Raw genomic sequence first — 13,809 nt, forward strand, 5'->3', positions numbered from 1 at the left:
GCGAGTCACCTGTCACAGTCGTTTCCAGACGTAAAGGCGCCCGATATCACTCCAACTGCACGCGTCCCACACCATTACAGAGCCTCGACCAGCTTGAACGGTCCCCTGCTGACATCGGGTCCATGGATTCATGAGGTTGTGTCCATACCCGACATGTCCATCCGCTCGATACAATTTGAGACGAGACTCGTCCGACGAGGCAACACGTTTCCCGTCATCAACAGTCCAATGTCGGTGGTGAGGGACCCACGCGAGGGGTAAAGTCTTGTGTCGTGCAGTCATCAAGGGTACACGACTGGGCATTCGGCTCCGAAAGCCCACATCGATAATGTTTCGATGAATGGCTCGCACGCTGACACTTGTTGGCGGCCCAGCATTGAAATCTGCAGCAGTTTGCGGGAGGGTTGCACTTCTGTCACATTGAACCATTCTCTTCAATGGCCGTTGGTTCCGCTCTTGCAGGATCTTTCTCCGGCCGCAGCGGTGTTTGAGATGTGATGTTTTGCGGGTTCCTGGTGTTCGCTGTACACTCGTGAAATGCTCGCACGTGAAAATTCCCACTTCATCGCTACCTGAGATGCTGTCTCCCTGGTGCCGACCGCGGTGGTCTAGCGGTTCTGGCGCTGCAGTCCGGAACCGCGGGACTGCTACGGTCGCAGGTTCGAATCCTGCTTCGGGCATGGGTGTGTGTGATGTCCTTACGTTAGTTAGGTTTAAGTAGTTCTAAGTTCTAGGGGACTTATGACCTAAGATGTTGAGTCCCATAGTGCTCAGAGCCATTTGAACCATTTTTTTTGCTGTCTCCCATTTCTCGTGCACCGACTATAACACCATGTTCAAACTCACTTAAATCTTGATAACTTGGCATTGTAGCGGAAGTAACAGATGCAAAACTAGGCTTTCTCAGCCGAATGCCCACTCGTGTACTCTTGATGACTGCACGACACAAAACTTTACGCCTCGCATGGGTCCCTCACCACCGACATAAGCGTTGCCGACCGCTGCACTTTATTCTGCCTGTTTATCTATATCTGTATCTGCCTATACCAGTTGCCTTGGCGCTTCAGTATGTGAGTTGTTGCTGTTGTTGTTGTTGTGGTCTTCAGTCATGAGACTGGTTTGATGCAGCTCTCCATGCTACTCTGTCCTGTGCAAGCTTCTTCATCTCCCAGTACCTACTGCAACCTACATCCTTCTGAATCTGCTTAGTGTATTCATCTCTTGGTCTCCCTCTACGATTTTTACCCTGCACGCTGCCCTCCAGTACCAAATTGGTGATCCCTTGATGGCTCACAACATGTCCTACCAACCCATCCCTTCTTCTAGTCAAGTTGTGCCACAAACTCCTCTACTCCCCAATTCTATTCAATACATCCTCATTAGTTATATGATCTACCCATCTAATCTTCAGCATTCTTCTGTAGCACCACATTTCGAAAGCTTCTATTCTCTTCTTGTCTAAACTATTTATCGTCCATGTTTCACTTCCATACATGGCTACACTCCATACAAATACTTTCAGAAACGACTTCCTGACACTTAAATCAATACTCGATGTTAACAAATTTCTCTTCTTCAGAAACGCTTTCCTTCGCATTGCCAGTCTACATTTTATATTCTCTCTACTTCGACCATCATCAGCTATTTTGCTCCCCAAATAGCAAAACTCCTTTACTACTTTAAGTGTCTCATTTCCTAATCCAATTCCCTCAGCATCATCCGATTTAATTCGACTAGACTCCATTATGCTCGTTTTGCTTTTGTTGATGTTCATCTTATACCCTCGTTTCAAGACAATGTACATTCCGTTCAACTGCTCTTCCAAGTCCTTTGCTGTCTCTGACAGAATTACAATGTCATCGGCGAACCTCAAAGTTTTTATTTCTTCTCCATGGCTTTTACTACCTACTCCAAATTTTTTCTTTTTTTTCCTTTACTGCTTGCTCAATATACAGATTGAATAACATCGGGGAGAGGCTACAACCCCGTCTCACACCCTTCCCAACCACTGCTTCCCTTTCGTGCCCCTCGACTCTTATAACTGCCATCTGGTTTCTGTACAAATTGTAAATAGCCTTTCGCTCCCTGTATTTTACTCCTGCCACCTTTAGAATTTGAAAGAGAGTATTCCAGTCAACATTGTCAAAAGCTTTCTCTAAGTCTACAAATGCTAGAAATGTAGGTTTTCCTTTCCTTAATCTTTCTTCTAAGGTAAGTCGTAAGGTCGATATTGCCTCACGTGTTCCATCATTTCTACGGAATCCAAACTGACCTTCCCCGAGGTCGGCTTCTACCAGTTTTTCCATTCGTACAAATATGTTAAACAAATGGCTCATAAGGAAATACAGAATTAATAAGGCAGATAGCCTCCAGCAATCTGATCGGGCACTAATTACAGAGTGGTTTACGGTTTACTGTTATCATCAGATTCCACCAAAATCCGTTCTATAGTATGGCCACATTTTGACGGAAACTGGTTACCATTGTGAATAAATATTGTATAGCGGTCAAGACCGTGTTCATTTCAATTTTAAAATATTTTATCGAGACCATTGATGTTCTAAACGAGAAAAGTTCCCATAAATTATTGGTAAGATTTCCCTGTGGCATGCAGTTAATTGCTATTTGTGCGCCTCCTTGTCTAATCACACACTGCACTGAGTGCTTTTTGTACGTTGCAGAGCGTTGTGGAATGGAAGCTAGTGGTACTCATCGGAATCTCCTGTTTTAATGCTGTTTTTAACTAACTGAACGGAAGTTATATAAAAGAATTGTGGAAGCAGAAATAGCCGAAGGTGAGAGTAAGGTTGTCCAAAGTATAATACTGAAATTTAGCGTGCTATGAAAACAGTTGTGTTTCGGGTTTGCTCCGGGACACGTTCAGTGTCGCTTATGATGAACGTGTGAAGACATGCAGATTTATTATTGATTTTGCAGGCCACTAAAATTCAACATAGAGAAAAGTTAAAACAGCGTTTTTGGAAATCAAAAGGTGTCAACATTATGAGTGCAACGGAAATTCCATTGTTAAACGCAGAGGGGAGACGGGATAAGTGGAAAGAGTACACTGAAGACCTCTACGAGGATGAGGACTTGTGTGATTGCTTGATTGAGGAAGACATACGAGTCTGTATGGTTGACATAGCGAATCCAGCACTTGAGTCAGAGTACAACAAAGCTTTGGAATACACGCCATCAGGTAACATCCTTTCGGAATATTTAAAATCAGTGGGGTCAGTGATCGATCGGCTATTCGAGTTAATGTGTAGAAACTACAGGCATACCATCACACTTTCGGAAAAAGTTCCGCTTAATTCCGGAGATAGCAGAGGCAAGTACACGCGAGAACTATGGCACAATGCATCCAAGTTGCTAACAAGAATAATATACAGAAGACTGGGAAAAAATAGTGAAGATTTATAGGACGACGATCAGTTTAGCTTTAGGATAGGCAAAGGCCCTACAGAGGCACTTCTCACGTTGCAACTGATAATGGAAGCAAGGACATGTTCATACGGTTTATCGACATGGAAAAAGCATTCGATTATGTAAAATGGAACAAGATGTTCAAGATGCTCAGAGGTATGAGTAATCTACAGGGAAAGAAGGGGATATGAGCAATGTCTAGGTACCAAGAGGGAATACGCAAATGGAAGAGCAAGAACGAAGCTCTCGGATTAAAAATAGTGGAGACAGGAATATAGCGTTTCGCCAATACTGTTCAGACTATACATCAAGGCAGCAACGACGGAAATAAAAGAAATGTTCAAGAGTGGGATTAAAATTCAGGGTGAATGGACAGTAAAATGAGACTGTTACGTCGTAAAGAAAGAAAAATTAATTTGCTTGCTCTTTGAGTTTTTGTCTTTGACACGGATGAGACAGTTAATGGATTTAAACTCGCTTTGATTCTTTTTCCTAGAAGCATCCACTCTACATTTTTTTTCCTGTCTAAGATAAAAAAATCTGTGATAAAAAATTTGACTATAGATGAATACGTGTTTCCTTTGTGACTGCTGTAAGGAGGGAATGGGATAGGTACAGGAGGGGTTGGCTGTCGGAGGTTTCCGCTCCTCCAGTTCTCAGAGATCGCCAGGCAAGGTTGGAGAAAACTACTACAACCCGTGATGAAGACTCCGTCTTTCTCTTGCCACCAAAAGACCCACAGTCACTGTAAGAGTTTCTGGAAAACATTTTCAAAATGAGAAAGTTGAACAAACAGGGGCAGTGTAGTAGGCCTATCTTCTAACAAACTGGTCGCTTAGGGAACGTCTTGAACGGCGAAGTATTGCACGTCGTTCGGACCGCGATAGTAGCAGATTCGCCCAGTATTGTTAATTCGCGGAGAAATCACTATGCACAGTATTGCAAAACACACTAACAGTTTTTATGAGCGTCCGGGGATCAAACATCGAATATAAGTTCGTAAACGATATTCACATTTTTCACAAATAAAATTTTTTATTCTTGATAATTGGTATGAAAAGTTGACCTCTGCACTTCATATTACTTCTATATGCAAGCTTATCTGACTTCAAAAGGCACAATGTCCAGTCGGCATTTCTTATCTCCAACAATTACAAGAAAACATAGATGCTCCTCTTTTTCTTTTCTTTTTTTTTCTTTTAGCAAATAGCGTTGTCGTAGCAGATTCCTGCAGCCCATAATCGTTGGTACTCGCAGCCGGAATATTACAATCATATTACATTAAATAGGTTCAAAATTCTTGAAGGGTCTACAAGCACATTGAAACTTAGCTGCTAAAGTCTTCAAACGCCAAGAATTTAGGTTTATCCAAATCCAACCAACCCAAGGACATCACACACACCCATTCTCGAGGCAGGATTCGGACCTGCGACCGCAGCGGTCGCGCCATTGGATAGGGACATTACGATGTCAATGGGACATCACGCACTTCAATTCCCAGCTGCAGCGCCATTAGGTAGTGATATTACAATGTCATCCCAGCTGCAGCGCCATTAGGTAGTGATATTACAATGTCACACACTTCTATGCCCGAGGCAAGATTCGAACCTGCGACCGTAGCGGTCGCGCCATTACATAGAGACATTACAATGTCAATGATAAGATTCGCTGATTATAGTGAGTGACATCGACAGTGAAAGTGAAGAAAAATTACAGGTTCTGATGCATGGAATGCGCAGTCTACTGAACACAGAATGTAAACAGAGTAAACCGAAGAAGGGAGTATTGAGGAGTACTACGGGTGCGATTGGTGACAAACTTAAGATCGAAATCGGGGACCCTGGAGTAGACGAAGCAAAGACCCTGCTACTTTAAGGGTGCGATTGGTGAGAAACTTAACACCGAAATTGCGGACCCTGAAGTAGGTGAAGCAAAGACCATGCTACCTTGGAAGCATAATAACCCGTAATGGACGTAGAGAAGTGGACGTAAAAAGCGGACTAACACAGGCCAAATGGGCAAATTGGCCAAGAGAAGTCTGTTATTATCAAACTTAGATCTTAATTTGAGGAAGAAATTTTGAGAATGTACGTATGGAGCATGAAACTGAACCGTGGACTGTGGTAAAGCTAGAAGAAAAGATAGTCGAAGCGTTTGAGGTGTTGAGATATACAAGGGTGTTGAAAATTAGGTGAACTTATAAGATAAAGAATGAGCGGGCGTTACGCAGAATTGGCAAGGAATAATAGTGGCAAGGAGAAGGGATGCGATTATATGAAATGATGATAGCTATGTGCAAGTTTTGCAGTTTGAGAAGGCAATAAGTTCGACTGTCCCTAAGAAATATAAATTGTGGCATTCCTTTCTTATTCTAGATGGATGTGCCACAACTCACCAGACTTACAGCCAACTACACACTTACAGAACATTGGTTTTCAGGGTATAAGCGGTACATCTGCAAGCGACTAGCAGTGATTAACAGAATGCTACACATGTCGCCAAGATCAAACCCACGCCAGTCAGAGTCTAGTGTAACTAATTACTTTATCCAAATAGCAGCTCCAGAGTGGCAGACACATGGACCTATTACCGTCTAGGGGTAAAGACATAGGGCAAACGGCCGCAGTCCACGGGTATGATACACTAAGGGGTCCGCATCATAGTACAGGGTGATTCAAAAAGAATACCACAACTTTAGGAATTTAAAACTCTGCAACGACAAAAGGCAGAGCTAAGCACTATCTGTCGGCGAATTAAGGGAGCTATAAAGTTTCATTTAGTTGTACATTTGTTCGATTGAGGCGCTGTTGACTAGGCGTCAGCGTCAGTTGATGCTAAGATGGCGACCGCTCAACAGAAAGCTTTTTGTGTTATTGAGTACGGCAGAAGTGAATCGACGACAGTTGTTCAGCGTGCATTTCGAACGAAGTATGGTGTTAAACCTCCTGATAGGTGGTGTATTAAACGTTGGTATAAACAGTTTACAGAGAATGGGTGTTTGTGCAAAGGGAAAAGTTCTGGACGGCCGAGAACGAGTGATGAAAATGTAGCACGCATCCAGCAAGCATTTGTTCGCAGCCCAGGAAAATCGACTCGCAGAGCTATCAGAGAGCTCGAACAAGAAGCACAACAATTCATATTTCAGCAGGATGGAGCGCCACCACATTGGCACTTATCTGTCCGTAACTACCCGAGGCGATGGATCGGCCGCCAGACAGAGCACTTCATCACTGGCCTCCAAGAAGCCCTGATCTTACCCCCTGCGATTTTTTATTATGGGGGTATGTTAAGGATATGGTGTTTCGGCCACCTCTCCCAGCCACCATTGATGATTTGAAACGAGAAATAACAGCAGCTATCCAAACTGTTACGCCTGATATGCTGCAGAGAGTGTGGAACGAGTTGGAGTATCGGGTTGATATTGCTCGAGTGTCTGGAGGGGGCCATATTGAACATCTCTGAACTTGTTTTTGAGTGAAAAAAAACCTTTTTAAATACTCTTTGTAATGATGTATAACAGAAGGTTATATTATGTTTCTTTCATTAAATACACATTTTTAAAGTTGTGGTATTCTTTTTGAATCACCCTGTAATTTAAAATAAAAACGTCTCAATGGGAATGCAAGCTCTGTCGACGACTTTCCTTGATGACATCTTCTCAGGCAATCATCTGAGTCATGGTGTCGTGTTGTCACAGCGTTTCGACGGGTTTTATACTCGTCCTTTTCAGGCGATGTGTCACGTTCATTTCGTCCCTGTAAAGCCGTCGGACCGCAGAACGTCAGCCGAGGCCGTGATGGGTGAGCAACCGCGTATCTTCTGTCTCCTCCTGATGAGAAGACGCGGTTGGTGGTGATGGTGATGGCTCTAGTGATGGTGATGAGGTTGGATGGTATAGAGGGGGGGGGGGGGGAGAAGGAGCAATTCGTCGACAATTCGATGGAACGACTCCGCTGATAGGCCGAGAAGATCTCATCAGCAAGAAATCGCTTTGGTTTAGTGCTGCACTGCGGGTCCTCTTGTAGCCATAAAAGGCGAAGATGTCATTATTTTGTACGATGAGCTTATTCGGTTGAATTAAGTCTAACCCTGTGGTGCACGCTCAAACACGTGACTGTTTACAGCTGGCAAAATCGCTAAGACCTTTAAAAGAATAATTACTGGCATTTTGGCGGTTTGCAATGAGTTCGATTTGACGGAAAGTCAGTTCTTTCCTTATTTCACTTAATCCCAAACAAGCATCAGTGAATTGTATTTGCTGCATGTGACCAGGAACGGGTACTTGAGCTCCTGAAGCAGGATTAAACAGCATTCACTTTGCTTGATTCATTAACGAGATACTGCGGGAAACGAAGTAGATATCTTCAGATTCATAATGGCTGAAAAACACGCAGTGTCATAGCGAGGTCACGCTACCACTATGACCGTTCATCGGGTTATTCAAGTCAAATAAATAAATGTGTTTAAACAAATATGAAAGTAATTTTAATAAAAATATTATTTGTGGTACTAATTAAACTAAAACAGAATGGGAGATACTCCAAATGTGGTCAACATTCCTATTACAGGATGGTTGTGTTATAAAACATGTGGGGATAAAAATCCTACGTCAAGATCGCATATTTCCTTTATCACCAACCGGTTTCGGCTCATTACGGAATCATCTTCAGTTCACTATAAAATGTTGTTCAGTGTGTGTCACACATCGTCGTATTTTTAAGAGTTAAGTCGCCCTAGTTAAGTAAGGTTTTTAAATTTTTTATTTAACAAGGACGACTTAGATCTAAAAATATGACGATGTGTGATGAGTGTCACACACTGAAAAACATTTTACATTGACCTGAAGATTGCTCAGTAATGAGTCGAAACCGGTAGTCAATAAAGAAAAATGGCGATCTTGACTTAGGATTTTTATCCTTACACATTTTAAATCAACAGATCGCGTATCTCCCCACTGACAATGTCGAAGATTAACACGTACGTGTTATGTACAAATTTATAATTAGTATGAAGTATTTCCACAAACCAATTAGCCAATAAGAACATTTTTTGTCGTTTAAGGATGATTGTCTGCGAAAGATTTGTATTTGAATAAAATATAATGGAAATATGCTTATTTGTTACAATCATTTTGTTGTCTTTCATTTACCTCACATGTTTGCTTATAGTTACTATACGTTACTTTTAAGATTGTAATTCTGATTTTTTCGCGGCATAATCTAAGTACTTGTTATTTCTCACAGCAATGTTAATAAATCGTGTCAAATACGCTACTGGCCATTAAAATTGCTGCACGACGAAGATGACGTGCAACAGACGCGAAACTTAACCGACAGGAAGAAGATGCTGTGATATGCAAATGATTAGCTTTTCAGAGCATTCACAAAAGGTTGGCGTCAGTGGCGACACCTACAACGTGCTGACATGAGGAAAGTTTCCAACCGATTTCTCATAAACAAACAGCAGTTGACCGGCGTTGCCCTGTGAAACGTTGTTGTGATGCTTCGTGTAAGGAGGAGAAATGCGTACCATCACGTTTCTGACTTCGATAAAGGTCGGATTGTAGCCTATCGCGATTGCGGTTTATCGTATCGCGACATTGCTGCTCGCGTTGGTCGAGATCCAATGACTGTCAGCAGAATATGGAATCTGTGGGTTCAGGAGGGTAATACGGAACACCGTGCTGGATCCCAACGGCCTCGTATGACTAGTAGTCGAGTTGCCAGGCATCTTATCGGCATGGCTCTAACGGATCGTGCAGCCACGTCTCGGTCCCTGAGTCAACAGATGGGGACGTTTGCAAGACAACAACCATATTCACGAACAGTTCGACGACGATTGCACCAGCATGAATTATCAGCTCGGAGATCATGGCTGCGGTTACCTTTGACGCTGCATCACAGACAGGAGCGCCTGCGACGGTGTACTCAACGACGAACCTGGGTGCACGAATGGCAAAACTTCATTTGTTTCGGGTGAATCCAGGATCTGTTACAGCATCACGATGGTCGCATCCGTGTTTGGCGACATCGCGGTGAACGCACATTGGAAGCGTGTATTCGTCATCGCCATACTGGCGTATCACCCGGCGGGATGGTATGGGGTGCCATTGGCTCCACGTCTCGGTCACCTCTTGTTCGCATTGACGGCACTTTGAACAGTGGACGTTACATTTCAGATGTGTTACGACCCGTGGCTCTACCCTTCATTCGATCCCTGCGAAACCCTACATTTCAGAAGGATAACGCACGACCGCATGTTGCAGGTCCTGTAGGAGCCTATGTGGATACAGAAAATGTTCGTTGCTGCCCTGGCCAGCACATTCTCCAGATCTCTTACCAACTGTAAACGCCTGGTCAATGGTGGCCGAACAACTGGCTCGTCACAATACGCCAGGCACTACTCTTGCAGAACTGTGGTATCGTGTTGAAGCTGCATGGGAAGCTGTACCTGTACACGCCATCCAAGCTCCGTTTGACTCAATGCCCAGGCCGTTATTACGGCCAGAGGTGGTTGTTCTGTGTACTGATTTCTCAGGATCTATGCACCCGCATTGCGTGAAAATGTAATCACATGTCAGTTGTAGTATAATATACACTCCTGGAAATTGAAATAAGAACACCGTGAATTCATTGTTCCAGGAAGGGGAAACTTTATTGACACATTCCTGGGGTCAGATACATCACATGATCACACTGACAGAACCACAGGCACATAGACACAGGCAACAGAGCATGCACAATGTCGGCACTAGTACAGTGTATATCCACCTTTCGCAGCAATGCAGGCTGCTATTCTCCCATGGAGACGATCGTAGAGATGCTGGATGTAGTCCACCTGGCGCCTCAGTTGGACCAGCGTTCGTGCTGGACGTGCAGACCGCGTGAGACGACGCTTCATCCAGTCCCAAACATGCTCATTGGGGGACAGATCCGGAGATCTTGCTGGCCAGGGTAGTTGACTTACACCTTCTAGAGCACGTTGGGTGGCACGGGATACATGCGGACGTGCATTGTCCTGTTGGAACAGCAAGTTCCCTTGCCGGTCTAGGAAAGGTAGAACGATGGGTTCGATGACGGTTTGGATGTACCGTGCACTATTCAGTGTCTCCTCGACGATCACCAGTGGTGTACGGCCAGTGTAGGAGATCGCTCCCCACACCATGATGCCGGGTGTTGGCCCCGTGTGCCTCGGTCGTATGCAGTCCTGATTGTGGCGCTCACCTGCACGGCGCCAAACACGCATACGACCATCATTGGCACCAAGGCAGAAGCGACTCTCATCGCTGAAGACGACACGTCTCCATTCGTCCCTCCATTCACTCCTGTCGCGACACCACTGGAGGCGGGCTGCACGATGTTGGGGCGTGAGCGGAAGACGGCCTAACGGTGTGCGGGACCGTAGCCCAGCTTCATGGAGACGGTTGCGAATGGTCCTCGCCGATACCCCAGGAGCAACAGTGTCCCTAATTTGCTGGGAAGTGGCGGTGCGGTCCCCTACGGCACTGCGTAGGATCCTACGGTCTTGGCGTGCATCCGTGCGTCGCTGCGGTCCGGTCCCAGGTCAACGGGCACGTGCACCTTCCGCCGACCACTGGCGACAACATCGATGTACTGTGGAGACCTCACGCCCCACGTGTTGAGCAATTCGGCGGTACGCCCACCCGGCCTCCCGCATGCCCACTATACGCCCTCGCTCAAAGTCCGTCAACTGCACATACGGTTCACGTCCACGCTGTCGCGGCATGCTACCAGTGTTAAAGACTGCGATGGAGCTCCGTATGCCACGGCAAACTGGCTGACACTGACGGCGGCGGTGCACAAATGCTGCGCAGCTAGCGCCATTCGACGACCAACACCGCGGTTCCTGGTGTGTCCGCTGTGCCGTGCGTGTGATCATTGCTTGTACAGCCCTCTCGCAGTGTCCGGAGCAAGTATGGTAGGTCTGACACACCGGTGTCAATGTGTTCTTTTTTCCATTTCCAGGAGTGTATTTGTCCAATGAACACCCGTTTATCATCTGTATTTCTTCTTGGTGTAGCAATTTTAATGGCCAGTAGTGTATATTAATTTTTTCAGTTATTCTCGTTTTTGATCTCATCAGTTCACTAAATATCATGTAATACAGTAAATAATAAACTTTATGTGCTGCATTATAAACTTCTAATTGGAAAATGGCTCTAAAGTACAGGACCAAAGTTCGGCCTTGATATGGCAGATTTGCTGGCGACTGCCGAGAAAAAGCAGCTCGCGGTACTCACGTGAAGGTGGGCGCCGGGTTGCCCTGGGCTGCGCAGCTCAGCGTGACGTCGCGGCCCTGCTCCACCACCAGTGACGTCACCGAACGCTGCGTCAGCCGCGGGGGCATACCTCCGGTCGCTTCTGCGAGGGACAGAGCAGGATAAGCAGCCATCAGCACACGGTCAACTGTTACTATCTGCGACATAAATGTGAGACATCACAGTCTAAGTGTCACCCCATGTGCCTGTCTCCTCTCCCCCCGCCCCCCCCCCCCCCCAGACATAACCATCCAAGAGCAAAATCCTAAACATCTCAGAACTACTTGTACACTGCATGATCAAAAGTATCCGGACCTCCACAAAAAAGTACGTTTTTCATATTAGGTACATTGCGCTGCGACCTACTGCCAGGTACTCCTTATCAGCGAACTCAGTAGTCATTAGACGTCGTGAGGGAGCACAATGGGGCGCTCCGCGGAACTCACGGACTTCCGAACGTGGTCAGGTGATTGGGTGTCACCTGTGACATACGTCTGTACGTGAGATTTCCACACTCCTAAACAACCCTGAGTCCTCTGTTACCGATGTGATGGTGAAGTGGAAACGTGAAGGGACACGTACAGCACAGAGGCGTACAGGCCGACCCCGTGTGTTGACTGACAAAGACCGCCGACAGTTGAAGAGGGTCGTAATGTGCAACAGGCAGACATCTTTTATTTATTTATTTATTTATTGTTCCGTGGGACCAAATTAAGGAGAAGTCTCCATGGTCATGGAACGAGTCAATACATGAAATTATAACACGATAGTAGAAACAGATTAAATGAAATATAAGTAACATATTCAGGCGACAATTCGTAAGTTTAAATAAAGAAAATTAATAATGTAACACTGGGATTTACTTAATTTTCCGGCTCTTCCAGGAGCTCCTCGACAGAATAGAAAGAGTGAGCCATAAGGAAACTCTTCAGTTTAGACTTAAAAGTGTTTGAACTACTGCTAAGATTTTTGAGTTCTTGTGGTAGCTTATTGAAAATGGATGCAGCAGAATACTGCACTCCTTTCTGCACAAGAGTCAAGGAAGTGCATTCCACATGCAGATTGGATTTCTGCCTAGGATTAACTGAGTGAAAGCTGCTAACTCTTGGGAATAGACTAATATTGCTAACAACAAACGACATTAAAGAAAATATATACTGTGAGGGCAATGTCAGAATTCCCAGACTATTGAATAGGGGTCGACAAGGGGTTCTCGAACTTACACCACATATAGCTCGAATAGCCCGTTTTTGAGCCAAAAATACCCTTTTTCAATCAGAAGAATTACCCCAAAAAATAATACCATATGATATAAGCGTATGAAAATATGGGAAGTAGACTACTTTCCGTGTTGAACTGTCACTTATTTCAGATACTGTCCTAATGGTAAATAAAGCAGCAATTAGTTTCTGAACAAGATCCTGAACTTGGGCTTTCCACAACAGCTTACTATCTAGCCGAACGCCTAGGAACTTGAACTGTTCCGTCTTGCTTATAATATGCCCATTCTGTCTGATCAAAATATCGGTTCTTGTTGAATTGTGAGTTAGAAACTGTAAAAACTGAGTCTTACTGTGATTTAGCATCAAATTATTTTCCACAAGCCACGATCTTATTTCATGAACTACATTATTTGATACTGTTTCAATATTACATACAAGATCCTTCACTACCAAGCTGGTGTCATCAGCAAACAGAAATATTTTTGAATCATCAGTAATACTAGAAGGCATATCATTTATATAAATAAGAAACAGCAGTGGCCGCAGCACCGACCCTTGGGGAACTATGCAGATCATCACACAGGAATTCCAAACTGCTTCAGGATCCACTGCAAGTACTACGAAAGTTAGGCGGGAGGTGAGAAAACTTGGATATCATGGTGGAGCGGCTGCTCGTAAGCCACACATCACGCCGGTAAATGTCAAACGATGCTTCGCTTGGTGTAAGGAGCGTAAACATTGGACCATTGAACAGTGGAAAAATGTGTGTAGTGACGAATCACGGTATGCAATGCGGCAATCTGATGGTGGGATGTGGGTATGACGGATGCACGGTGAACGTCATCTGCCAGCATTTGTAGCGCCAACAGTAAAATTCGGAGG

General features: G+C 44.8%; 1 protein-coding gene across 1 annotated transcript in view; it reads right to left on the reverse strand.

Annotated features, from left to right (window-relative positions):
- Positions 1 to 11,871, reverse strand: part of LOC126143911 (Down syndrome cell adhesion molecule-like protein Dscam2) — a 493,502-nt gene extending 481,631 nt beyond the window's left edge. Inside the window, exon 1 of the mRNA XM_049915460.1 lies at positions 11,687 to 11,871. Within this exon, the coding sequence (XP_049771417.1) occupies positions 11,687 to 11,871 (185 nt within the window). The remainder of the gene's footprint in view (positions 1 to 11,686) is intronic.
- Between the last annotated feature and the right edge of the window lie 1,938 nt (positions 11,872 to 13,809).

This window comes from Schistocerca cancellata, chromosome 1 (genome assembly GCF_023864275.1).
Source record: "Schistocerca cancellata isolate TAMUIC-IGC-003103 chromosome 1, iqSchCanc2.1, whole genome shotgun sequence".
NCBI lineage: Eukaryota > Metazoa > Arthropoda > Insecta > Orthoptera > Acrididae > Schistocerca > Schistocerca cancellata.